Genomic DNA, 27,862 nt, shown 5'->3' with positions numbered 1-27,862 from the left:
TTTTGCATATACTTTTTTTTATAAAGAAAAGAACAATAAATTGTAGTTCTTCTAATGCTCGGATTGGTACAATGAAGCTGGTTAAGGAACAAATGTCTGGGCATGACTGAATTGATTTGACTTGGAATATCTTTTCAGTGTCTGCAATAGATTACCATGAGATGAGATGTTAAATTGTATGATTTCTTACTCCTTGTGTTTTCAGGGCTTCCTCAACTTAGGAGTGTGACATCAATGGAATTGGGTTGTGATGCCCGAGGTTACTCTCGTGCTGGGTATGATACACTTACATGGTATTGTGCCATCCTAGTTGGAAGGCAGGGTCTGGAGCTGAACAAAATGCGGGAAGTAGGTATCTCTGTGCAAGATTATTTTTCATGGTTTAAGCAGATTAAACTCTGACAGATACTCCTTTTTCAGTCTAGTTGGTAGTTTACATTGCAATCATTTGGTTGAGTGTTCATCCAAACTTTATACAAGTTTTATTTGATATTACTATAATTTTTTAACAAGTTCAAAAAGAAATATCATCACACTGTTCCAAGGCAGCCTCATCCAGGTGAGTATCTACATGATAAACAAGAGCACCAAAATCAAAAAGAGAAAATGATGAAAAAGGATAGAAAAATCAGAAGTAAGCTCTTACCTAGTGGAGTTATAAGAATTTCAGTGTAACAACAGCTGGACTTATCCCTGTAATTGGAGTAAAAATAGAAGAAAAAGGATATCGCTAGATGTTGAACTTATCAACTTAATGTTCATCACCTTTAAAACCCTAGTGATTATTTCATTTTCAAGGTTCTCCCATCTCCCAGCAGTATTGTCTATAATTGGCAACTTTTTCATTTGCAAACATCCGACAACCTTAATATCTCCAGAAGCTTATTAGTGGCTGTCTACTGTGCCCAGAAAGAAGAGAACATGAACCGTACCTTAAGGAGCACCAAGTTATTTAGAGATCAACAATCTGGTCTTGCCATCTTTTATTTTTGAGAAAAAATAAGATATTGTAGATAGACGGCACTAAGGGGGTCCACTTGAGTACAAAAGCAAGCTTTGAAAGAAAAACTTACAAAATAGGATCAATCAAAATGTCTAAAAAGGTCCATAGGATCTTTGCCAAAATGAAGAGAAATGATCTTTGAACAAAAACCGTAAGGTTTGGAATTAAGGTTTGGGACTTTTTCTAATCCTGGAAAATTTAAGTATAATATCATCAAGCACTTTTCTATTGCTCCAAATGGTCCGAAAAATGGAGTGGGGGAACCAGAGCAATCAGCTTTTTGTTGTTCTTGTTAACTTGGATACAATCTCAAGCCAAGACTTTAGAGGATATAAACGCCATTGACAGCCCAGTTAAGCCCATCAGAATAATAGTCACACGTATCTTTTCCTCTGAGCACCATGAGAGTAGCTAGTTGGGGGAAAGCTTCCAGGTTGGCTCACTATTATTTAAAGTAAATAGGAGGGAGAAAGGTTCCTCTCATGCAATCCTCTGGAAGGTTAGAAAAAGGAGGAAGAACCCACATTAGATAGCATTGTAAAGGAGATTATAGAGATTCATTACTAAAGCCGAATATACCATTTACTACCAGAGCCACCTGTGCTGCAATAGTAAATGAAATTCCAATCTACATGGTCACATGCTTTCTTTATGTCTACTTTTGAAAACATTCCTACTTTGTCCTTGATGGCTGCATCAGTTTTTCCATTAGCCACTAGCACTGCATCTAGAATTTCTCTTTCGTTGGAAATGGCTGACTGGGCTTCCCAATCACTTTCTCCATAGACATCTCCTCGAAGACATCCAACAAAATCACTTTCTCCATAGCATATCTTAGTCTAATTGAACGGACCTTGGTTAGAAGCTTATAAATGCAACCAACATCCTGAGTTTGAAGATGAGAACTAGAAAGTGGCTGAGAACAAGAAAGTGGCATAAGGTTGGAGGCAATCTCTCTATTTAGGTGGAACTCCTTGAACAATTAATGAGGCATGTTTAACATCTCTCTGCTTTCTCTGCAAGGAGGTCATATAGAAGCCATCAGGGCTAGGGGTTTGCACTAATGGCACATAGGCGTAGTAGTATTCCTTATCTTGCTAGTTTAAATACTTTGCTAGTCTGTTTGAGAGAGACTTATTTCACACTCTATAAATATCTCTGTAACCTCCTTGAGAGTATCAATCAATTATTTAATAGCTTTTTTAGGAATTTCTCAATACTTAATTGTGTAATTCAATCAAATCTCAAGCATGATAACTAAGTAACATAGGTGTGATATCTAGGTCCGTTTCCAAATCTACAAGTGGACAAATAGACCCTATTTATCCTATATCAATTTGTTATCAGAGATAAAAGCATCATGTGCTCAAAATCTCAAAACCTTACGTCCAAACAGCTGCGAAACTCCTCCGGTGTTAGTTAAGAGAAATTTCAGCCATAATGGTAATTAATGCTTAATAAATTCTAAGCAAGATGTGTACGAGGCAGAAACAATACTAAATTCGAGATAATGCAAAACAAAATTAAAGCAATCTTGGAAGAATTGAGACGCTTGCGCGTTGTACAAGTAGTTCTGCTAGCTCAAAATTAGCAAGTTGTACAGATTGCTGCTCCCAGTAGAAGAATTGTTGAAGATGAATGCTGGAGATATTATCAAGAAGGTAAAATGTGGAAGCTCCTGATTTTGATGGATAAAGAGATCTTGATGTCTTCCTCGATTGACTTAACTCAATTGAAGAATATTTAACTAGTATGACATGTTAGATGCCTGAAGAATTAGATTTGTAAAAATAAAGTTGGTTGGACTTGCAAAATTATAATGTTACAGTGCTGATGAGAATATAGCGAGGAGACAACCAAAATTGAAGCGTTGAGTGAGATGAAAGCCATTCTTTTTAAAAAGTATTTACCTCCCGGCTATTTCAGCAAACATTGTGACTGAGCTTACACTTTAACTCATGGTAACATATCTCTAACTAAATATGTTGGAAGTTAGAAAAATTAAAAATTTGGAGTCAGTTGAAGATAATAGTCAAGCAGCATTTAGATTCAAGGCAGGACTCAGAGCTGATATTAAAAGAGAGTTAATTCAGCACCCTCGTGCAACAACAATCCAAACTTACCAAGATGTCATAGACATTGAAGCCTACTTTGGGTATCCAACTTGGAGGGAGTTTGAATGTTTCATTGTGGAATCAACATCTATGGGAAACTTTGGAGAAAATTATGATGTGCAAGTAGGTTGTATACAATGAGCTACAAGTCAAGCTAATTATCACAAAATTAGGCTATGTGTCATGACTCAGGCACATGGTTCTATTTTTAAAAAGTATGTATTTAGATTTGAGATAAAGAGAAGGAAAGTGAGAGAAGAAATAGAATGATTTGAAAAAGATAAGAGTAAGAATATCAAGAGGAAGAGATAGAAAATCAAAGAGGAAAGATAGATATTGAGAGAGAGATAGAAATTTGAGAGAAATAATGATAATGTATTCAAAATATTTCATTCATTGGTTGATTACACAGATGAAAATAATTGATTTATAAAGAAAGAACAGATGCAAGAATAAGTAAATAAATAGTCAATTTTTTATGGAAACCCAAGGAGTTGTAAAAGAAATCTCTAAATTCATTGAATGGAGATAGAAGAAGAAATGGCTGATTAACTAAAAGTTTGAGAAAATTAAAGACTTTTTAGGTTTGAATTTCCTGCAGACATTTTCATAGTTCTTTTTGTACACCCCTACAAATCTTGTACTTTCTAATTTATATCTTTTTGTTTATACTCGGGATCCTTACACTATGACATGCCCAACACTAAAAGTAGGGAAATAGTATGCTTAAGGTGCAAAGACAATGCCATATAGTTTATCAATGCCCTAAGAAAATTAACTTATAATACAAGAAGAAGAGAAAAAAGAAGGACAGGAACGATGATGTTTCCCGATGATGATGACTTATGATTGATACATGCTTGTGAAGACACTCCTTGTATCTATAGTCAAACATATCCTTACAACACTTACAGTTGAGGAAGATAATTAGTGTCGTACTATGATATTCAAATGTTGTAATTTATGGACCTAAAGCCAAAAAATTTGGTAGAGCGTCTCAGACTTTCAAAAAACCACATTCGCAAGGTAGCATGGATTGATGACATAACAATCTTGGTAACTCAACAATGCCTTGTCCCTTTCCACTACAGTAAGTGTAGAGACACCATCTTGTGTAATGTTCTTCCCATGCAAGTGACTCATGTTCTTCTTGGTTGCCCTTGGCTAGATGATTGAAATGTATACCATAGTGGGAGGAAAAACACATATTCATTTTCTATGAGAGAAAGAGGTTTTCCCTTGCTATGCATAAGTACAAAAAATATAAAAAAAATTTAAAGGTGAGAAGATCGCAAAGTTTGTAACTTATGGTCAAACTAAAAAGAAAAAAACTCTATCTTTGTTAGGAAATGGCAAAATACCTGATTTCACTCTCAACTTATGGAAAATTTTAAATTGCACCTTGGTTTAAATCAGCCATCAGCTTTTATAAATATGCAAATTACCCATCGCCGTTAGGAAAATTTAAGACCATCAAATATCAGCATGTGTAGATGATGATGTTATTTGTTTTAGTCTACATGAATGCCACATAGAGGACATATGGCGTCCACGTGGACCCATGTAAACATCAACGTTAATTTCCTGACCCGTTTTGGTCTCGTCGGTGCTCTCACATGATTATTATCTGCTGCCAAATAAAGCGCAATGCCTGGCGGATTACTCAGTGAAGATGCCATTGATCAGGAAATTCATTCAGGAGAGAAGCAATGCTATTGTGAAGCAATTCTCCTTGCTCACAGAGACTGCTTGAGAAGGCTGGTTGTCAGCAGTGACGGAGTTCAAATACGGGAAAAAATTATTAACACCCCATAAATACTTCTGTAACTGCTGATATTATCATTCAATTATTCAATAACATATTTTAAGAATTTATTAATACTTGATTGTGTGATTCAACCAAATCTTATGTGTGATACCTAGGAACCCTAGGTGTGATACCTAGGTTTATCCTCAAACTTCCTAAGTGGACAAATCAACTTTATTTGTCCACATCAGTCACCTTGGCAAGATGACAGTGTGGGTAGAAATTCTTCTTCTTTAAATTTTCTCTTAACCAAATTCCCATACCAATGAGGCAGCTCAAAAAGAAGAATTCCATTAAGATTAGGATTCCAGTCAGATGGCTTTGGATAGAGGTCAGGAAAATATTAGAGAAACAAAGTCACTCCTTGTATGGAAACTAGCCAATATGTGAAAAAACCCTGTGTTGCTGTAGCCCACTTTGATCCATCTAATTCTAGATCTCTGCTCTGGAGCAATTTCTTCGACATCAATAAATTAGAGAGCTCAAGTCTTTCCGAAGAGCTCCTCTCCCTTTTGATGAGAGATAAGACCAAAACCCCTTGCAATTGAGAGCCTCAATCTCAGTCAAAAGAGCATCTCTGTTCAAGGTCATCATGCTATCTTGCGTACACATGAAACGAAATATCCACTATTTTCGTATACTTTTTGCTAATTAGAAGCAATAAGAATGGAGGATTCTTTTGTTTCTTCTTTTCTTTTTGTGAGAATGGGATTCTTTGTAAGGAACATTGAGAATGCAATTCCTTTGAGAAATAAATTTTGCAATGAAGATATCTTTAGTACTCTTCCAATACAGGAACTAAACCTACAAATAAACTGTGTAACAAAAATTTTCAGGTATCAAACAAGGACCACATAATATTGTAATTTTATGAACAGTGACTATCTGATATTTGGTTTAGGAAAATCTGATTGACCTTTTTCCTCATTCACGAAAAATTTTTCAAAACTGGAACTCTCACATACTCCTTTAAATTCTTTATTAAGAACATAAAGAAGCAAACAGAAATACTAAGAATAAGTTTATTTTATACTATTCCGCTTCATTTGGTTCAAGGCTACTTTATTCTTATATAATTCATGGGTCTTTATTAGATATAAGAATCAAGTATAATGTACATACTTGCTGCATAATTGAACTAACTAAAAGATTCAATTTTCCACAATGCTTGTTTGTACTATTACTTGTCAATTTACTTGAATTGGACATGGAATTGACTTGAAATCAGATTGTTATTTTCGTTCTTATCTTGATTACATTTGTATTTTATTCACATTTATATTGCATACAAGTGAAATTTGACTTGACTCAACTCAGTGTTAAATAAGCATATTCCTTTCTGAACCTCCAAGTCTCTTTCTCTTAACGATGATTACACTAATTCTTAATCGTTTTGTCAAACTGATGACCTGGGATGTAGTGGAGAAGGAACTTTACCAGTTTCTTTTATTTGGTTTACTTTCATTTAGCACTGATACTGACATATGTGCAAACTTTTGTGCTCAATGTGTTCGAGCTTGTAATTTTCATGTGCATTACTATGTATTCTTGAGAAAAAAATGTCAACCATAGTTCTGGGATGTTGGGGAATTTGTCTGGGCTCTTAAAAAGATACTGTTAAGATGATGTGTGATTGTCCCACCCATTCCTCCATTATGAGATAACTTGGAAGGGGGTCTCCATTGGGTCACTCCTGCAGTTGAGAGCTTCTTATGTCTATATAAAGAGAGAGATAGGGGAAGAAAGGGAGCAAAATTATTGTCCCAAGGAACCATTTTCTCTGGTTTATGGACACTATGGCTTGCAAGAAACCGGAAACTCTTCAAAGAGAGACATACATCCTTCCATGAGCTTTGGGAGAAAATAACTTTTCTGGCAACCTTATGGGTCAAGACACATGGACAATTGTCTGAGAGAACCATTTCTGATCTCCATCAGAATTGGGAGACTATCATTTTTGTTCATTAATGGCCTGGCCACATATTTGTTCGCTGGGTCTCTGATTTCTTATGTTTTCTTTGGTTTTTATGGGTTGACATGATAAGGAGTATCACCCTCTTTCTACTTAATTTTCCCTCTAGTCTTAATAAAACATCTTTTTCTGTAAAAAGAAAATGATTATGTCGGATTGCAAAATGTAGGTTTTGTTATTTGGAAGAAGCCTTTTGTGAAAGCATTAGTGGTGTTATGTTCATTACTTCCATTCAGTTGTTCCCTTCCCCCACTGGCAGCCTACTAGGAACTTTAGTTGAAAACGTTACAAGAATATTAAGTACTATACATTATATAATGCTGTAATGTTTATTCTTTACTGAATCTCATATGTTTCTTGATGCATATATATTCTTTATTTGTGGAAATGAGGCATTATAAAAGTTTATAGACCATGTACAGGGTCCAGGAAAAATTATCAAGTTACAATGAACCAAATGCAGTTGGCAATGACGAGAGCATGGCTACAGCAGCAATCGCACTGGAAAAAAAGAGATTGACGTTTGTTTGGCTTGATGGTGAAGCCCAACAAGTGAGTCCATCTTATCCGTTACCTTCATGTTGACTACAATTTTGGTTTTGCTTTTTTAGCACAAATAAAATTATCACGAAGGTTATGTTAGTTTCACTTCAATCAAACATTATGCCTGACGTCAAGGTTCTTTGACCCCAAAAAGGGGGCAAATTCAAACTTTCACCAGTTTCTAGTAGTGCAAATTATGTACCAAGTAGCTGAGATGGGAAAATTATCATCTTGACCTTGCATCCAGGATGGGATTGAAATGCTTATAGTTTTTCAATTATCATTCATCTCTTGCACAATTTCTGTCACAATGGCTATCCACTTCTGTAATCACTGAATAAATCAAAGCATACAAATACTGATGAAGAAAGAAAAATACCTGGCTATCCATAAATTCCTTACCCCTTAATGAAATCTCTCCATCTCAACTTTGCTCTCAGTAAATCAGGGCTCCTTGCTTCCTCTGTTGCCTCCTTATTTCTTTTCTTTCTCTTTTACACCTCTTATGCATAAACCTCCATTCTCCTCTTTTTCCACTAAAAGAGGAAGATGATTGGTCATGCAACCAGTCCAGGACAATCTTTTTTAAGTCAATTTTCTTTTTTTGAGAATAAATGGTGTACTCTTTTAAATTTTGATGTATAATTATGGAGTATTTTAGTCATTTGGTGCCTATTTTATTGTTACTCCAACTTGGTAATTAAATACCAACTAAACAATTTTCATCAAAATAAAAAACCAACTAAACAACGTAATATAACCATAATTATATTACAGTTGCTGTTAATTCCCACTAAACCTTTATTTCGTTCCACCCCTATTGCATTCAATGAATCAAACATGCCGTAATAGATTTGGAGTTCCTTTTTCTTTCTTTTCTGAATCATATCCCACTGGGCTACATCAGCCTTCCAGTTACAATTCTAGGAAAGATCATTGACTTATTACTCTTAGTGTTAATTATATGAAACTCCTTTTGTGTCTGAATTTTCTGATACACGTCAGTTTTTCTCCAGAAATACTGTTTTTTCTACCTTCACTCAGAAACCAGCTATGAAACTTGTGGGCCAAGGAGAGTTGTAACTGATGTCCCTCAGCTATTGATTGTGCGCTATATGAGGAATGTTACTGAAGATGTTAAGCATGAGAAGAAGCCAAAAACAATTTGGCAATTACAGAAAGAGGATGTAGATTCTGCATCACAGCTTGTTGTTAGTTACAATGGTTCAGCTGAAATCCCACAGGTATGAGTGTTTAATTGTGAAATTTGGTGTCATATTTGTTGATTTTTTCTTGTGAACTTCTAATTGTGAAATGCCACAGAAAGAGGATGTAGATTCTGCGTCACAGCTTGTTGACCAATAATATAGTCACATCATTAATCTAATTCACTTCTTTTGGTCGATTGATGCTTTCTAATGTGTATAAGTTGCTGCTTGATCCTTTTTTGTGTTTTGTTTTAGATCATCAAATGGATCTCAAATATGGTTGAAGATGGTGACTCTAAGGATCTCCCCTTCTACGTAAGTACATCTTTGTGATGAAAATTATAAATTACTTGTTTAATAATTTGTTGGAACTTTCATAATTGTTTCCTTTTCTTTTGCACTTAGTTCTGTCCTTTGTGGGTTTTGGTAAAGTTATTTCACATGCTGAATCTTCTTATCTAATAAATATAGCTTATTATGTTCTGGTTCCGTTGAGAAGGCTCTTCAAAATTCTGTTCAGAACAAACTTTGGCTTTTATATTATTTCAAGTACCTATAATATATGCACTGCACTACTGGTTGATAGCTATGCTCCATTGGCCTTCTATTAAATGAATTAATATTCGGCTAAAAACGTCTAACTCAGGTCGCATGACTCTCTCATTGTAAAGTTAACAACTCCAGTTTGAGTCCTATGTCCCACCCGTTTTAGGAAAAGGCTTGGCAATTTACCATAAACCCTAAATTTTGTATATTATAATTTGTGTCTGGTTTGACTGTTTATTTTCCTCTTAACTTTTAATGGTATTGCTTATTTCTCCATCACAGAGAACAAAAACTCCTGAGTTAGTTCCCGAGGACGCTGAACCAGTGTGGTCAGGAGAGTCTAAAACCACCAGCATGAAAAGGAAAGTCAGTAGCATCTCAAACAGAATTTCTGATAGTCTAGGAGATCCAAGAATTGGCCCGGCCTTGCTTTTGGGAGCATTATTGTATTCTGGTACCATCTGGTGGGCAAGAAGTCAGCCAACAGGTCTAGATCAGTCAAGTCAACAAAGTCAATCAGATACCACAGTAAGTGATTGCTTTACATATTATGGGTTGAGGAAGCATGAAGGTATTATTTGCTGCACTTTGTGAACTAATTCATTTTACTGACCATGAAGTGCCGGAAGAATGGTTAGATGTAAATGAATACGTTTTATATTTTTATCTTTCTAGTACTGTATGATAGAAGAGTTGCTGAAAACTTATACTGTAACAGAAATGAATATCAACACTTCAATTTTCACAGATGACATGGGACTTAATACCACGTATCCCTATTTCTAGAATGTATTGCCCTCCAACCTTTCTCAACCTGATGTTCTTGCAATCTGATATATGAATTGTTGCGTCCAGCCTTCTATGTTCAATTAGGTTAAAGGTTATTCTCGTAAAAAACTATTCACAGCCTTATCCTTAAGATACTTGATACTTTTTTGCTTAAAATGCTGAAATATTTCTTCTCTTTTCTTCCTACACAAGCCAATAAAATTGCTTACTCTTATGGATTTATACTCTTATGATTTTGTGAAAGAGTTGCACTTTTATGTCTTTGCAGGATGAACCCAGAGAAAGGAAGAGAAACCGGAGAAGAAACTTACCGAAGAAAGATCTGCCCCCATCTATTACTGATGTAGAACCAAAAGATGCACAGCAAATGCCATTTTTAGATTCTGACTCTGAATAATAATGCCTTTTAAAGAATGGAGGTCGGAAAGAGCTTGCCTTCCACAACTATTATTTCAGGTGGCATCCGGTTTTTCCTTGAATCACTCTTAATTCGCATAGCTAGATACGGAGTTTAGTTTAATCATAGGATTGGCTTTTAGAAATTCCTAATTTTCATGCATCCTATACTCTTTATTAATCCTTCACTCTATTTAAAGTAAAGAATTCCGAAAAATGAAATTCATTTAAAGTTTTATGTTTTAATGTTTAGAATCCATTTAGTATTCAAATTTTCATGTTCAGAAACATGTTAAATTATAACATTTATTTTAATGAGGATTTCGTTTATTTTATATATATAAGAATGAAATATATATGTAAATTTGTTTAAGAATGATCTATATATTGAGTTGTTATTTATGTGGAAGTTATATGCATATGTTTTTTTTCAACTTATATATGCATATTCTAGACAATGTATAATATAATAGTTTCTAATTTTAATGGGTAATTATCTTATTTTAGAGAAGGATCTTACAATTTGTGGATTAAAATATATTTTTCCCAAATATTTTTTTTTTTTGTTACCTTTAAAGAACAATTTGATCTGAAATTCTTATAATTGCATACACAAATTTTTCAACTGAAGTAGTTACACTCAATCTAATACTTCCATTTTCTTTTCCTCTTAAGCATTTGATTAAGGATTCTAATAGATTCCACTAATCCATAGCAAACCAACAAGAATCATTTTAAAACAATATTTTATAATGTGATATATATGATTTTACCAAGCCATTTCATACTCATTACATTAAAATCATTTAATGTGTGAATCTACATGATGCAAAATATTTCTTTTTAAATCCAAAAACATTCCAAGAAACAATACAACTAAATCACTATATTTTTAACTCAATTTTTTATGGCTGCAATCACACATTTAAACAATATATCCAACGGAAATAACTAAGATATGACTATACCAGGTTCTTGATTCTATGTGGTACAATCAAAAATAGGCGAGAATAATTCCAACGGTTACTTTTACCGAAAGCTATTTTAATAGCAGTTTTACAACTCAGTAGAAGAAATGCAGCAGCGTCAACAAAAATTTCTGTCACCTTAAAATGAGTCGTTCCACAAGCACTCATTTAAACAATATATTGAATGGAAATAATTAAGATATGATTATACAAAGTTAACTGACTCTATATGGTACAACAAAAATAGGGGAGGATAATTCCTATAGGCACTTTTTCAGCAGAGCAAAGCCACAGACAATATATGGTTAGAACTCCTCCTTGTCAACAAGTTTAAGACCCCAGCTCATATCCTCACAATGCCTTACATGAGGAACAAGCGCACCTGTGTCAACTCCTGTTTTAGACTTGCAATCGTAGAAAGGAGGGGCATGAAAACAGGGCTCCATTGACATTACTCGATGGCATGGTGGATCAGGGGCAGTTCTGTTCTCAGGCTTGTAGAGGATCCATGGCTCCAGACCTCCAAGTCCCTGAGCTACGTATCCGAATGTTGACCACGAGCTTGTGACTAAAACATCACAGAAACTCAACATGTACATTTCAGCCAGAGCTTTCTGGTTGTGATTTTGCTTCTCCGATTGTTGATACTCTTCGTGACTTGGCTGATAAACACCTATTATGTCCCCTGTCAGAGTTGGATGTTCCCAGTACATGTCTCTGATTTTCTCAAAGTACCCAGAGGACAAAGATGTAACCAAAACAGCTTTTGTTTTATGATTTCTAGATTGACCTATGGCATGCTTTTCCCTGTCAATTTCAGGCAGTAGTTTCTCCTTCAAGGTACAAGCAAGGATCTGATCTAAAACATGCTGGAATGGACCAGTTCCAGTGTCAAAGACCCTGATTTGGATTCCTATCCTTTCATCTGCTCTAGCCAAATACGCTTGATAGTATCTAGTAATAAATCCCCAGACATGATTAGTGGGGTGGAAGAGGTATCGTCCCAGGTAGTGGAAAACTGTTTCTTTTCTTGGGAACAGATTACTCAGTTCTTCCTCAAATGAAGGTATCAGAAAGAGAGACGGAACAAAGTAATTATCTGTTTTCACAATCAACCAAGGTATTTTCTGGAGTGAAGTTTGTTCCTCATCGCAAAAGAAAAGTTTGTCATAATCATCATAATCATGGACTAGATGAAGATAAACAAAAGGTGGAATTATCTGTCCACTAGACTTTGTGAAAGTGTTATTCTTCAACATTCTGCCATAGCAGTGCGGAGATTTTTTATCAAAGTTGTTGAACTGATTTTTAAGGGGGAAATCTGATGGGAGAAACCAAGACACTTCTGGAAATGGTTCACAGAAAAGATCAACCATGTCAACTCCAGGATCCACTAATATAACCCGGTTTGTAAGGACAGCATAAAGAAAAGTTGATGCTAGAGTTAATATCCTGTTACCTAATCCACTAAAGGAAACCCACACTACATATCTACAATCTGTGCTTTGAGCCTGATCTCCAGACTTTAGTTGTTCTAAGGTTTTGTTATAGGATTCTGTATAGGGTCCACATCTTTTATGGAGAGCTTCATAACTTCGTAACCTTGAGATAAGGTAGGCAGAAGGTTTATGTGGTAGTTCTTTACGATATGAATTTGACTGATGCCTGCTGAGGCACGATCTTTCATCAAATCCAGTGGCAAGAAGGCCACCAAGAAGCTTTTCTTTCGGTAATTCAACAGGCTTGGAGACATCAGCTTTTGAATCTATGATGTGAGAAAGGAAGAAACATGAAGAGAAAATGTCAGTTTACTAACAGAAGTTGAGCATATTATGTAAATAATACATATTAAAGCATAAAAAAATGGCTATGGATGATGATCCACCAAAAGCAGGTAATGATATTCTCAGGCAAGAACATTATCTAACATATAAGATGGAATGTGAAAAAAGGAAAACTAAGCAATTAAAAATTAATCTGAGAATTAACTTTTTCAATCCTAATTGATCTCAGTTCTAGCAACCATGCAAAAAATCACAAAAGCAATTATAGATCAGGTGAGATTTTAAAACTATGAAGTCAAACAACTGTGATGCTTAACCTCATCACAGTGCTCCCACTAATTTAGGTGTAGGAATCCTTTAATGTGGGTTTGATCCTAATCAAATGGTAGTCTGTTCCCTATTTAACAAAACAAAACTCACAACTCTACGCTATAATGACCAAATGCATTATAGTTATTTTTCAAAAACCAACATTATTAAGCAAAACAAACATGGCAGAGCACATATAATTTGTGGAGCGGGAATTTAACAACTAAAACATACATCATACTCAAAGAAAGTGTCTAGAAATTTTTTTAAAAAAAGGATGAGATCTCAGACTCCATATAATTTCCCTCTGCTTATGCAAATTGACAAGAACTTCCATATAAGTTAATACAGCAACAAGCTATATCTTTTTATTCGAAAAAAACAACCAATTCCCAAACAAATTGACAGAGGAAAGATAATTTTCTTTCATAAGCCCCTTTTCAAGAGTAATAATCATATCTAAAAGATGAAATGAATAAACAATCTCAACTACTGTGAAACAAGCAATGCTTATCTAGAACTATCTATAATCAACAAAGAAAATAACAAGGAATCTCATTTTCCTAAATACATAAACATAAGCCAAAAAGAGTTGAGGACTGAACATCAAGCACACAAAAGAAGGAACCAATATTTCCAACTAAAAGGTGATTCATCATCAGGATACCTGGAAAAAAATTTCACTAAGAAAAAAAAAACAACCCTCCCAGGAAAGTTGCAATTAGCATAGATGGAATTAGCACGCCGAAAAAGATTCCGAACAAAAAGATGGAAAAACAGTAAGGAGCTCTAGTAGTCAACATATAAGAGAATGTATCGTAAACCAAGTGACAATCAATCTGATCACTGTCTTTGAGTGAATGACTAAATCCGCATTAGAGAACCCAGATGCAAGGTTATCAAAGTGAAAAATCTTAACTTCAGATTACCAAAATCGACAAAAACAGTAGCACATGGATAATAAAAAACGGAAATCCCATGAACTAAATCACTCAAAACAAGGACAGGAACAAGTACCTAGGTGGGGTATCAGTTCAAGAACCCTAGCCTCTTTGGATTCCAAAACATTATCAGATGGCGGGTCTTTAAATACTATAGAGATAGAAAACAGAACCGAGATCAGCATCAAGAGAGCCACAAAAATACCCATCAGCCTCATCAGGTTGAGCACGCATTTCCTATCCACATCTCTCGACACACTGTGGCTATCAGGATCCGGGTTGAATCCTGGATCACCATCCGAATTCTTCTTGACCCGCTTCATACATGCAGAATGCTCATTAACGTATCATAAAAAAACTAAGAAAGGCGCGATTTTGTTCAAATGGGTACAACAAGAAAGTTTTGCATCAATGGCGGATTCTTTTACTGAGAGCACCACTGAGACCCAGCCACTGGAAGGAAGAGGAGGGAGAAAGGAAACAGGATTCTCTGCGGTATGGTCCACGGTTAGAGTTCTGACAACAAAGCACTGATCTAGAGGAACACAATCACATGCATAGAGAAATCATAGTCGGCCAGCGAATTGATTTTTGCTGGGAATAAATATTAAATTGTATTTATATAATTTTTAAATATTTGAATTCATTTTTTTACTTTTTTTTGTTTTTTAATTTTTAATTTAAAAATATATATGGTAATTTTCATGTTAACCTATTTGTAATGCAAGTATAAGTTGTTTTTAATTAAATAAATTTATACATTAAATATTATATAAAATACGATGTGAAAAATATTAGTTTAATTTTTAATTATTTTTATATAAAATGCTTCTTATATAATACATTTTGCTTTTTTTTTAAAAAAAAATTTATCATTTATAAAAAATATTATTAAAAAAAAAGAATTATTTTATTAATTTTAATAAATTATATAAACCTACTCTCGTGCTATAACACCAATTGAATTGTTAAGCTAGTAAGCATGATATAGCGAAAGACCACAAGGGTACCAATAAGAAAAGAAACATATTGAAAATTGAACATAAATCTCTTACAAAATTTATTCAACTTCTATGTAAATTAGGTAACTTATGGTCAATGATTCAAAAAAATCCTTTTTAATTCTTTAACTCTTGAAATCCCTTTCGAAAATGTATTTTTTTTAAAATAATTTCTTATTATTTTTCTAAAACAAAATTTGGTTTTAAATTATCGTATTAATGTTTTCAAAATTAAAATATTGTGTTGAAGAAATTTTTTAAAAAAATTGAAGTTCTTAAGATAACTTTATTTAGTGTGTTTAGAGATGAAATTCTAATAATCAGTTCTCTTAACAAAGAATATATTAAACGGATGGTGTATCATACGAGGTGTAATATTCGGGTTTGAAAATCAGTTCGGGATAAATTTTTTTATTAAATTATTTATAAAATAATTATTTAATTTATTTGAATTTTTGAAAAAAAAATAAATTAAAAATAAAATTGAAAATAATTTTGAAGAAAATATGTGAAAATTTAAATTTATGCAGTGTTTTTGAAAGAAAAATTAAAAACACAAGGTTAAAATACAAATATAAAAAATTCAACTACGTGGGACAGCCTAGTCAACAGCCACGGCGAAACAAGGCGCGTCGCATGGCAAAATACGTTAATGTTGGCACCATGCAGGGGGCCAAGCAGGCGATTTGCGCGCCCAGTGATCCGACGGCCCAGGATTGATCCCGCACGCGTGGACGGCCCATATGCGTTTTTCTTTTAGGCTTGATCGAACAGACGAGATCAAATGCGATGAACGAACAAGATTCAGTCACGCCATCAGCCTAAAAGGGAAACGATCGAACAGTTTTCCTCGTTCCACGTCAACAGAAACGAATGACATGGATCGAAGAGGAGATGAGTATTTAAACTCCTCTTCGCAGGGAAACCCTAACTTTAACTGCCAACTCCCGCCGGAGAAGAAGAACCAAATGCCGGAGAAGAAGGCCGACCACCAATCGCCGCCACACCAGAGCCACTGTCGACCACAAAAAAATATAAAATTTTCCCCTACCCACTTGGAATTTAATTCCAAGCCTCCTTGTGGCACTATCAGAGCAAGAGGGAAGGCGGGTGAGTCGAAAACTGCAGATAACACCTGACAAAGTCGCGACGGTCAAAATCCTAAAATCTCTCTGATGAGCCCCTTCTCGTTTCCCGTTTCACACGATTCTTTAACCATTGTGTTCGTCGTTCCTTTCTATACAAGTTAGCCGAAGAAGAATCCCTAGCCGCGAAGGAGAACCGGTGCAACCACTGCATGCAAAGACCCCCTCCGTCGGTAGGTTCAGTTTTTTAATTTTTCTGGCCAACCGAGACTTCCTAACGTATTTTTTCTCAGGGATGTGTGTAAAATCAACCAAAACTGACAGAAATCGACCAGGCCGAGGTGAATCACCATCGTGGGTCGTAGAGTCGACGACAGAGCAGGCCAGCACCGCCATGCCAGAACCCTAAAATTGGCCATAAATGATTTTTAACACTAGTTTTGGATTTTTTTAGGTATTTTTTGGTACGTGATAAATATTTTGGGTTCCCACATGAAATATTCAAGAAATTCGGGACCTATTGGGAGTCATAGTGAACAGTTCAGCAATTCAAAACATCGATTCGGGTAAATATTTCTCATTCTATTCTCGATTACAATAAATTGAAGATTAATAAATATAATTATGCGTTTTATGAAAAATTAAAAAAATCCTAAAAATATTATAAGTCACTGGTGGAGTTTGAACTAATTAGTTCATACTTGTCTTGATTTCCTGTTTATTTTTCTGTACTGCCTAAATTACTTACTATTATACTGTGCATGTTTACACTAATAGTTTTTATATTATTTTTGATTATCTGGTTCATTTGGTCCATTCATGCATGATTTATCTAGTTATCTGATTACTCGGTTATTGATTATGATAAATTAAATTACTTGCTTAAATGTCATTTAAATTTATTAATGAATATGACATGAAACGTTGGTATGCACTTGGTGTTTGTTTTGTTGATGGAGATCTTTGTGTGAAAGGTTTATTGGGCATCCTGGGAAAGGGTGGACGACCTGATACATAGGGAACCCTATCCTGAACGTTACCTCAGTCGGACGGGGCTGAAAAATCTCATAACAGAAGAGTTTGGGAGATATGATTCACCCTCATACCAGACGGAGTATCGAAGTGATGCAATGTTTGACGCCCATTACCGACGGGGTATGAGGACAGCTCGTTAATTGATAAATTTGGATATTTGGTTCACACATAATGGGACATTCCTATGGACCCCCAGGAGTACTAGTAAACAAGTAAAAAAAAAAGAATTTTAACCATATGAATGAAATTAAAATGTCATTTAGTTATTTATTTTCATAGGTTGATTTTAGAAAAAACATAATAGTATATATTAAATAAAAAAGTTTTGAAGTTAAATGTATTTACTTAAAGAAAGAGCTCTATTAGTTATTTTTTTATTTTACCAACCTTCGATTTTTCGTATATATGATTAGTGTGACATTCTTACTGGGCTAGTATTGTTCACCCTTTCATTAACAATTTCAGATCAAGAAAACCAAGATTCAGATCTTGATCAGCAAGATGGCTGTGAGTAGTTTACCACCAGGACTCTCTTCAAGTGTTAGTGAAGGTTGTACTAAAATGCTTATTTATTCGCTTTTTCTTTAATTACTATTTTTCTTTTTGAAGGGACATTACCGTAGCTATATTGGGCATTCTAAATATTGTGTAAGGAATGTAAACTCTAACTTTATTATTCATTTCTGTATTAAAATTATAAATTCATTTCCTTTAAGGTCACGTGATTTTACAATTGGTATCAGAGCCACGTTCCTAGGAACTATTCCTTGCACAAATACTTAAAAACACCAAATACAAACTATCACTCAACCCTTCCTTATAAAATATAGGTACAAGGATATGCAGAGAGGAAGACCCTCACTAAATCGAGCAGCCCGAGATGGTTCACTTTGAAAGGATATTGACAAACTCTTTGAGATGCTGGAGAGACTCATCTCTGCCCAGCAGACTCGAGAAGAAATGAGGGAGTTGTCTGACCGTCCCCCACTGCCATAATTTGAGCCACCATTGTAGTGAGAAGATCCGAAGCCACCCCGATACAACCCTGCTCCTCCATTGTATCATCTGGCACTGCCGCAGTAATATCCAGTGCCACCACCATATCATCCGGCACCACCACAGGGCCACTTAGTCCCTCCACAGCACAATCCAGTCCCTCTTCTACAGGATGCAGTTTCATCCATGATGGACCCAGACTACATTGAAATGTATAAAAGACTAAACTCATATACCTTTATAAGGGCATCCTCTTTTGAAGAGGTCGAGTATTGGTTAGTTAAGACTGAGAAGGACATCGCAACTCTTAAAATGATTCCTGAACAAAAGGTCGTACTTGCCACCTACATGCTCGTGGGAGAGGTAGGTCACTGGTGGTAGCTCAAATAGGCCACCTTGCACATTTCAATTACTTAAGAACAGTTCCTGATAGCTTTCAATGTAAAGTACCTTCCAGAGCAACTCCAGCATTTAAAAGAAATGAAATTTGCACAACTAATCTAGGGCGATATAACTGTATGAGAGTATGTCCAAAGGCTCCTAAAGTTGGGTCGGTATTCCCCTGAAAGCATGATAGATGAAGGCACAAAGGCAAGGAAGTTTGAGTAGGGCCTCCGTCCTGAGATCATACAGCAGTTGTACATATTTGAGCTTAGTATCTACTAAGTTGTTCTGGCTAAGGCACAGCTAATGGAGAGAAACCTTCGCATCTTTCCTCAAGCAGTGGGGAATCCTATACCCTCGGTTTCACACTACAGACCAGCATCCTCTGCATCGATTCAACAGAACAAGAGGCTTAGGCCAGTGACTAAAGTTCCTCCTCATGGTCTGGTAACAGAACGCGATAGGATTTGCTAACACTGCGGCAAGGATCATAAAGATCGACTTTGTTGTCGTCTCAACAATACATACGACATATGTCAAAGTGCCCAACACTACGCAAGAGCGTGCCCGCGAAATCAGAACCAGGCCAGACCTCTCATTCAGGGCAAAGTTTACAACCTCACTCAATAGGATATTGAAGCCAATCCAAGCGTGATACAGGGTACGTATACTATCTGTAATCACCTCGCACATATTTTGATTGATACTAGTGCTTTATATTCGTTTGTCTCATATATTTTTACACCAAACTTTGATGTATTACTTGAAAATTTTGAATCTCTGTTGTTTGTGTCTACTCTTTGGAGTATAACACTATTAGGGGAGGTTATATGCAAAGTTTGTATCATAAACATAGCAGATAAAAAATTGAGTGTGGACCTAATAGATATTGATATGAGGAACTTTGATGTAATTATAAGAATGAACTGGTTAGCGACATATCACACCACCGTAGATTATTTCCACAAGAAACTTATATTCAACCCTCCTAATAAATAGTCATTTACAAGTTAATAAAATTTTAAATATTATTCTCTCGTAATAATTTTCTTATTACATAGTACTTTAACACGAATATCTTCTCTATATTAGGGAAGTTTAAGAAATAAATTAGCATTTAAGAGATCTCGGTAGTACGAGACTTCTTGGATGTGTTTCATGATGAATTACCTGAACTGTCAGTGGACAGAGAAGTTGAGTTCACCATAGATTTTCAGCCTGGCACCCAACCTATCTCGATTGTCATTTACCGCATGAGTCATGTTGAGATGGAAGAGCTGAGAAAATAGATCAATGAATTGCAGGATAGTAAGTTTATCCAACATAGTGTGTCTCCTTGGGGTGCTGAAGTCACATTTGCAAGAAAATGGGATGAGATATTAAGATTATGTATTGACTACAAGGGATTAAACAAGATCATAATCAAGAATAAATACTTCATCCTCAAGGTTGATAACCTTTTTGACCAATTGCAGGGTGCTTAGGTGTTTTTCAAAATATACTTGTGTTCGGGTTACCATCAGGTAAAGATCAGGGCAGAGGACATTCCCAAGACAGCCTTTGTATGGATACTATGAGTTCCTGGTCATGCTATTTGGACTAACCAATACACCAGCCATTTTTATGAACTTGATGAACAGGATTTTCAAACATACTTGTATCAGTTCGTCATTGTGTTTATCGATAATATACTAGTCTATTCAAAGAGTAGAGAGAACACGCTCACAACCTGACTCAAGTTTTGTAGGTTCTCATGGAGAAAATATTTTATGCAAAATTGAGTAAGTGTGGGTTCTAGTTCGAGTTGGCTACCTTCCTAGTGCATATTATATTAAGGGATGGAGTATTGGTGAACCCTGAAAAAGTTGATGTAGTACTTGGTTGGGAGAAATTAATCTCGGTTAAGGAGATTCGTAACTTTCTATGAATGACAGGTTATTACCGCAGGTTTATGGAAGGATTCTCTATCCTAGTCGCTCCTTTGACCTAACTCACAAAGAAGAACGTTAAGTTTGAATGGAATAAAAATTGTAAAAAGAATATGAAACTCAAGAAACGGTTGACTACTGCACCCGTGTTGCCTTTACTGAGTGGGACATATAGATATACAGTATATAGTGATGCCTCCTACTTAGGGTTAAATTGTGTTCTAATGCAGCATGGGAAGGTCATAACTTATGGGTTTAGGCAGTTGAAGAGTCATGAGAATAATTACCCTACCCACAACTTAGAACTAGTCGCTATTATCCACACTTTGAAGATCCAGCGTCAGTACTTATATGGGGAGACGTTTGAAATTTATACTAACCATAAGAGCCTGAAGCATATATTCATTTAGAAAGATCTCAACATGCATCAGAGGCGTTGGATAGAGCTCCTCAAGGACTAGATTGTAATATTTTGTATCACCTAGACAAGAGCAATATGGTAGCCAATGCGCTCAACAGAAAAAATACAGCTATGTTGGCTCACTTAATGGTTTCTGAATGCAGGGCAATAAGGGCTGCACAACAGATATGACTTCAAGACATGAAGAGAGTTACATGTTTAGCCCACCTAATTGTCCAACTCGAATTGGTCTAGAGAATAAAGAAAGTCCAATCTATCGATTCCACCTTAGTAGCTCTCAGAAAAAAAATACAGAATATGGAGTAAATCTAGAATTCTGAGTCTCTGCCGATGGGTTGCTCAGATTTTAAGACAGGGTATGTATTCCAAGTGACAATGAACTGAAAAGAGACATCATGACAAAGGTTCATAACTCAAAGTTTGTCATGCATCCTGCAAGTACTAAAATGTATCAAAGTATGTGATTCTGGTTTTAGTAGAGCATGATGAAAAAAGAGGTAGCCGACTTTATCCCCAAGTATTTAGTATGTCAACAGGTTAAAGCACAACATGAACACCTAAGCGTGCTACTTCAGCCATTATCGATTCTAGAGTAGAAGTAGGAATATATCACAATGGACTTTGTGATAGGATTGCCTAAAGCACACTCAGGGAATGATATCATCTGGGTAATTGTCGACTAGCTCACCAAGTCTTCTCACTTATTGGCTATCAAGATGACCGACCCCTTAGATAAGATAACAAGAATATATATTTGGGAGATCGTCAGGTTACATGGAGTTCCAGTGACAATGGTATCCGACAGAGACCCCAGATTTACTTTTCGATTTTAGTCTAGTTTTCAGCAAGCCATAGGAACAAAACTGTCCTTAATACCGCATTTCACCATTAAACTGATAGACAATCAGAGAGGACGATTCGTACCCTAGGGGATATTCTCTGAGCTTGTGTTCTAGACTTCGTGGGTCATTAGGATGATCACCTACCTTTGAGAAAGTTCGCTTACAATAATAGCTATCAAGCAAGCATCGACATAATCCCGTATGAGTCATTATATGGCCGGCCTTGTAGGTCGCCGATCTATTGGAAAGAGGTGAGCGATAGAAAAATGTTTGGTCCAGATCTTGTAGAAGAAACTACAGCCAAGATAGTTAAAATTAGGAAGAACATTCAGATAGCTCAGAGCAAGTAGAAGAGTTATGCAGACACCCGGAGGAGGGATTTGAAATTTGAGAAAGACGAATGAGTGTTTCTTAAGGGCATCCTTTTCAAAGGAATCAGCAAGTTTGGTGAGAGAAAAAAATTAAATCTTTGGTTCATTGGGTCATTTGAGATCTTAGACAGAATTGGTGCGACCACTTACATACTAGCACTACCTCCAGAGTTGTGCATAGTCCATAATGTATTCCACATGTCTATGCTACGCAAGTACAATACATACCCCTCAAACATCCTGTCCTATGAGCCCCTTTCACTCATGAGGATCTATCCTATGAGGAGGTATTAGTAGGCACTGTAGATTGGAAAAATAGAGTACCTCGCAACCGAAAAATTTCATTTGTCAAGGTCCTATGGCAGAACCATACGCAGGAAGAGGCCACTTAAGAACTAGAATCAAGCTTCAGAGCCCAGTACCCCCTAACTGTTCGATTGAGTGAGAGAGTGATTACTTTGAGGAACAAAATTTTCTTAAGGGGGGAGAGTTATAATACCCAGGCCCGAAAATTAGTCCGAAATAATTTTTTTGATAAATTATTTCTAAAATAATTAATTAATTTATTTAAATTTTTGAGAAAAAATGAATTATGGATGAAATTAAAAATAATTTTAGATAAAAAGGGTGAAAATTTGAATTCAGAGAGTGTTCTTGAAAGAAAAATTAGAAACATGGGGTCAAAGTATACATAGAAAAAATTTGGCCACGTGGGACAACTCAATCAGCAGGCACAGGGAACCAGGGTGCGTCATGTGGCAAAACACGCTGACGTCGACACCACGAGGGGGGCCACACGGGCGATCTGCATGCCAAGCGATTTGATGGCCCAGGATTGATCTCACACGCTTGGACTTCCTAGATACACTCTCCTTTTAGGCTTGACCGGACAGACGAAATCAAATGTGATGAACGGACGAGATTCAACCACGCCATCAGCCTAAATGGGAAATGATTGAACGGTTCTCCTTGCTCCACATCAACGTAAACGAACGGCACGAATTGAAGAGGAAAGGAGTATTTAAACTCCTCTTCATAGGGAAACCCAAACCTTAACTGCTAGACACGTTGGAGAAGAAGAACTAGACGTCAGAGAAGAAGGCCGACCATCAACCACCGACTGCCACCACACCAGAGCCACTGCCGATTACCAAAAAAGATCAAAATTTTCCCTACTTGCTCAGAATTCAATTTTGACCTTCCTTGTGGTCATATTGGAGTAAGAGGGAGAACGAGTGAGCTGAAAACCATAGACAAAATCTAACAGAGCCACCGCAACAAAAAACCTTAAAATCCCTCCAATGAGCCTCTTCATGTTTCCCGTTTCATGCAATTCTTTGACCATTGTGTTCGTTGTTCTTTTCTATGCAGGTTAACTAGAGAAGAATCCCCAGCTGGAAAGGAGAACCAACGGAGCCACTGCACTTAGAGACCTCCCCTGCTAGTAAGTTCGGTTTTTCAATTTTTTTAACCAACTGAGGCTTTTTAATGTATTTTTACATAGGGATGTGTGTAAAACTAGCCAAAATTGGTTAGGCCGAGGTGAACTGCCATGGGTTTGCTGGAACCCTAAAATTGGCCGGAAAGGATTTTCAACACCGGTTTTAGTATTTTTAAATATTTTTAGGTACATGAAGAGTATTTTGGGTTCTCGCAGGAAAACTTCAGGAAACCCGGGACTCATTAGGAGACATGGTGGACAGTTCAACATTTTAAAATACCGATTTAGGTAAGGATCCATCACTTTATTCTTAGTTACAGTAAATTTAGAATTAATTATTCATAATTGTATATTTTGTTAAAAATTAAAAATACCCTAAAAATATTACAAGTTACTAGTGAAGCCAGAACTGATTAGTTTACATTTGTTCTGATTTTCTATTTATTTTCCTATACTGCCTAAATTGTTTATTATTATATTGTGCACGTTTACAATGATAGTTTTTATAGTTTCTCGATTATCTAGTTCATTTTGTAACGGCCCCGAAAAATTTAAAATGAAATATGTGTATTAAAAAGGTCAAATGCGGAAGCGAAATAAAATTTTGATTAAACATCCCTTACACTAAAACCAAAAATGTGCTCAAAGTATAAAAGAACAAACTAACTAAAAGAGAAACTCGAAAATAAAAGCTATAAATATAACTACGGAGTCTTCAGGCATCCCCTTCGCCGTCTTCCTGCGGAACGGGCTCGGGAACAATGTCTTCCTGATCTGAAATGATTAAATAAGGAATGAGTTACACCAGCCCAGTAAAGACATCACACTATCTCACCGTCACGGAGGTAAAGGTGGGTAAAAAATACAAAAAGACCAATGGAGCATAATTTACAATAAATTCTTTTATCAATAATAAAATCCTTTACTATCCACTTAACTCAGTGAAATTCATAAAATAATATACGAAAGTAGTAACATTATCATTATCATGAAATCATATGAGCTGTATAAAATAATACTTATCACACCTTTACAATTCAATCATTATACAACATATTCTTCCTCATTTACCAGCCTACTAGTATCCGTGGGGATCCATAGGGGTCCCGCTACCCGTGAACCCTTAACACTTGTAATCAGATTCCAGGGTTGTCCCCATACCCCGTCCGGTATGGGCACCAAAACTATAAACCTCAATACCCCGTCCAGTATGATGGTGAAACGGGCCGTCCCCATACCCCGTCCGGTATGGGCGCCAAAACACATAAGGTCTCCATACCCCGTCCGGTATGAGAGACGACAATCCCGGTAGGGTTCCCTATGGACTCGGTCCGTCCACCATCTCCTAGAATATCTAGTCAGGCTGACCACATTATACAATTATCAATTTACATAACCTTTCATTCCCCTTTTCCTCAGTCAGCATCATCAATTCACACACAAACAAGCAAACCAGTAATTTATGCTAAACAAGACGACATGCAACATCGGGTTCTTAGTCATTCAACCTATAATCAATAAAACAGTGATATATGCACACAAAACTATGAAATGAAAATATCAGACCTCATACTGCATTTAAAGCCGTAAAATAGGCCAAACAACAGCTAACAGACAAACACACCAAACTCAGGCTCCATTAGCGACCTTAAACAATTTTACACATCTGTTGATTCATGAAATACTGTTTTATCATTTACTTAACTTTAATACCGTGATAGAAAATATGGTGAAGGGTCCTTACTTGTTTCGGGGTCCGAATACGGCTCTACAGTGCACCTGCAGGCTGTCCCTAATTTTCCCTGAATTTTTTCCAGGGAACTGAAACGCACTACTGGTACCTGCACGTATCCCAAAAAATCCCAAATTAGACTAAGGGCCCCTTTTAGCCAATATCGCAATTCCAGCACGGCGGCTCCGCCGTGCTCTGGCGACGGCGCCGCCGTTTGCAGCGGCGATTCGCCTCGGGTTGGCCATTTTCGGCCGTTTCCGGCCGAATTCGGCCACACTTGCATCGGTCCTTGTGATAAAACAACCCTATGGCCCTCGGAGGGCCAAAAAATTACGAAAAACCGAAGCTTACCGGCGGCAGTGCTCTCGGGTACGGCAGCTCTCTGGTGAGGTTTGTGTTTTGGTGATTTTGCTCCGATCAACCTGTAGAGAAAAGAATGGTGATCACGGTGATATAAAAATTGTATCAAACGGAGGCCGGGAAGGGCCTCATCGGAGGCAAAAATCGAGGAGGGACACGGCGGCGCCGCTGGTTTTCGGCCGTGTTTTTCGGCCGTTTGGCCAGGATTTATGCTCTGATTTCGCCACAGGGGAACTCAGCGTGGAAAAACGATCTGGGGATATGAAATTTACCTCGATCGGCGGTCGAAAAACTCCCCGGTGCGGCGGCGGGTGGCGGCGGCCGGCTCCTCCGGCATCTGGTTCGTCTTCTCCGGCGAGGGCAGGCGACTAGGATTTTTGTGGTCAGGTGTGAGGGTTCTATTTATACCCTTTTGCCTTTAGATCACAACAATCCATTTTGATTAAATCTGGGCCGTCCGTGCGCGATTGAATCTAGACCGTCCGTGCGCATGCATCTGGGCCGTTCGTGCGCTTGCATCTGGGTCGTCCATGCACACGCTTAACTGGGCCGTCCGTGCGCCCGGGGACGCATCTGGGTCGTCCGATCGCGCGCACGCGGATCGCCTACGTGGCCCGTTCCCGGGTCGACGTGGTCTTGCCACGCGGCAGGTCCTGGTTGGCCAGGGCTGCTGACGTGGCTGCTGACGTGGCGCTGACAAGGCACAATTTTTCTAAATTGCGTTTTGACCCCCGATTTCCGATTTTCTTTTCAAAAATACCCTCAGAATCTTAATTTTCACCCCTTTTTCCCAAAATCAATTTCAATTAAATCCAAAAAATATTTTTACCCAATTTTATATTTATTTTATTTTATTAGGTTTATTTTAATTTAATTCAATAAAAATAAAATAAAATAAATAACAAATAAATTAATAAAAATAATAATAATAAAAAATTAAAATTTATTGGGCATTACATCTCTCCCCCCTTAAAGAAATTTGGTCCCCCAAATTTGCCTCTTACTCTTGGTCGAACAAATGGGGATACTGGGCTCTAAATTCTGATTCCAGTTCTCAAGTAGCCTCCCTGAGCGTGTGGTTCTGCCACACGACCTTTACAAATGATATTTCTCGATTGCGGAGTATTCTACTCTCTCGGTCCGTGATACCGACCGGTACTTCTTCATAAGACAAGTCCTCTTGGAGTGGAAGCGGTTCATGAGCCAAGACATGAGAAGGGTCCGAGTTGTACTTACGTGGCATAGATACGTGAAACACGTTGTGAACTCGGGAAAACTCGGGGGGCAGTGCTAGTCTGTAGGCAGCGATACCAATCTTGTCTAAGATTCCAAATGGTCCAATATATCGGGGGTTTAATTTTCCCCTCCTGCCGAACCTACTAATCCCCTTGAAAGGAGTGACCTTAAGAAACACACGGTCGCCTTTCTCAAACGCTAGGTCTCTCCTCCAGATATCTGCATAACTCTTCTGCCTACTCTGAGCTGTCTGAATGTTCTTCTTGATTTTAACTATCTTGGACGTGGTCTCCTCTACCAACTCCGGGCTGAACAATCTTCTATCGCCCACTTCCTCCCAACAAATCGGTGACCTGCATGGGGCGCCCATATAGCGCCTCATATGGAGCCATGCCGATACTTGCTTGGTAGCTGTTGTTGTAGGCAAACTCTATCAGGGGTAGATGGTCGTCCCAATGGCCCCCGGAGTCAAGGACACAAGCTCGGAGCATATTCTCAAGCGTATGAATTGTCCTCTCTGATTGTCCATCAGTCTGGGGGTGGAAGGCAGTACTAAGAGACAGCTTTGTTCCCATAGCTTGCTGGAAACTGCTCCAAAATCGAGAGGTGAACCTGGGGTCCCTGTCGGACACTACTGTTACTGGAACCCC

The 27,862-nt window shown here is 37.0% G+C and overlaps 2 protein-coding genes across 2 annotated transcripts in view; one reads left to right on the top strand and one right to left on the bottom strand.

Annotated features, from left to right (window-relative positions):
* Positions 1-10,787, top strand: part of LOC110824574 (DNAJ heat shock N-terminal domain-containing protein) — a 36,240-nt gene extending 25,453 nt beyond the window's left edge. The window contains exons 15-20 of the mRNA XM_088211636.1: positions 206-348; positions 7,308-7,448; positions 8,456-8,683; positions 8,903-8,962; positions 9,476-9,721; positions 10,251-10,787. Coding sequence (XP_088067762.1) covers positions 206-348; positions 7,308-7,448; positions 8,456-8,683; positions 8,903-8,962; positions 9,476-9,721; positions 10,251-10,379 — 947 coding nt within the window. The 3' untranslated portion in view covers positions 10,380-10,787. The remainder of the gene's footprint in view (positions 1-205; positions 349-7,307; positions 7,449-8,455; positions 8,684-8,902; positions 8,963-9,475; positions 9,722-10,250) is intronic.
* A 602-nt stretch (positions 10,788-11,389) lies between these two features.
* LOC110825851 (galactoside 2-alpha-L-fucosyltransferase-like) lies at positions 11,390-14,953 on the bottom strand. Its single transcript, XM_022056370.2, has 2 exons — positions 14,457-14,953; positions 11,390-13,111 (listed from the first exon to the last, which is right to left on the bottom strand). Exons 1-2 carry the CDS (start codon positions 14,701-14,703, stop codon positions 11,652-11,654), a joined length of 1,707 nt encoding a protein of 568 aa, XP_021912062.1. The 5' UTR covers positions 14,704-14,953; the 3' UTR covers positions 11,390-11,651.
* Positions 14,954-27,862: the final 12,909 nt, after the last annotated feature.

Source organism: Carica papaya, chromosome 9 (assembly GCF_054855325.1).
Source record: "Carica papaya isolate Zhongbai chromosome 9, ASM5485532v1, whole genome shotgun sequence".
NCBI lineage: Eukaryota > Viridiplantae > Streptophyta > Magnoliopsida > Brassicales > Caricaceae > Carica > Carica papaya.
This window is presented reverse-complemented; position numbering and strand designations above follow the sequence as displayed.

Coding starts and splice junctions, on each gene's coding strand:
- LOC110825851 (XM_022056370.2), bottom strand. CDS start 14,703: ATGAAGCGGGTCAAGAAGAATTCGGATGGTGATCCAGGATTCAACCCG. Junction 13,112..14,456: donor TGAACTGATACCCCACCTAG/GTACTTGTTCCT, acceptor CTCACATCATAG/ATTCAAAAGCTGATGTCTCC.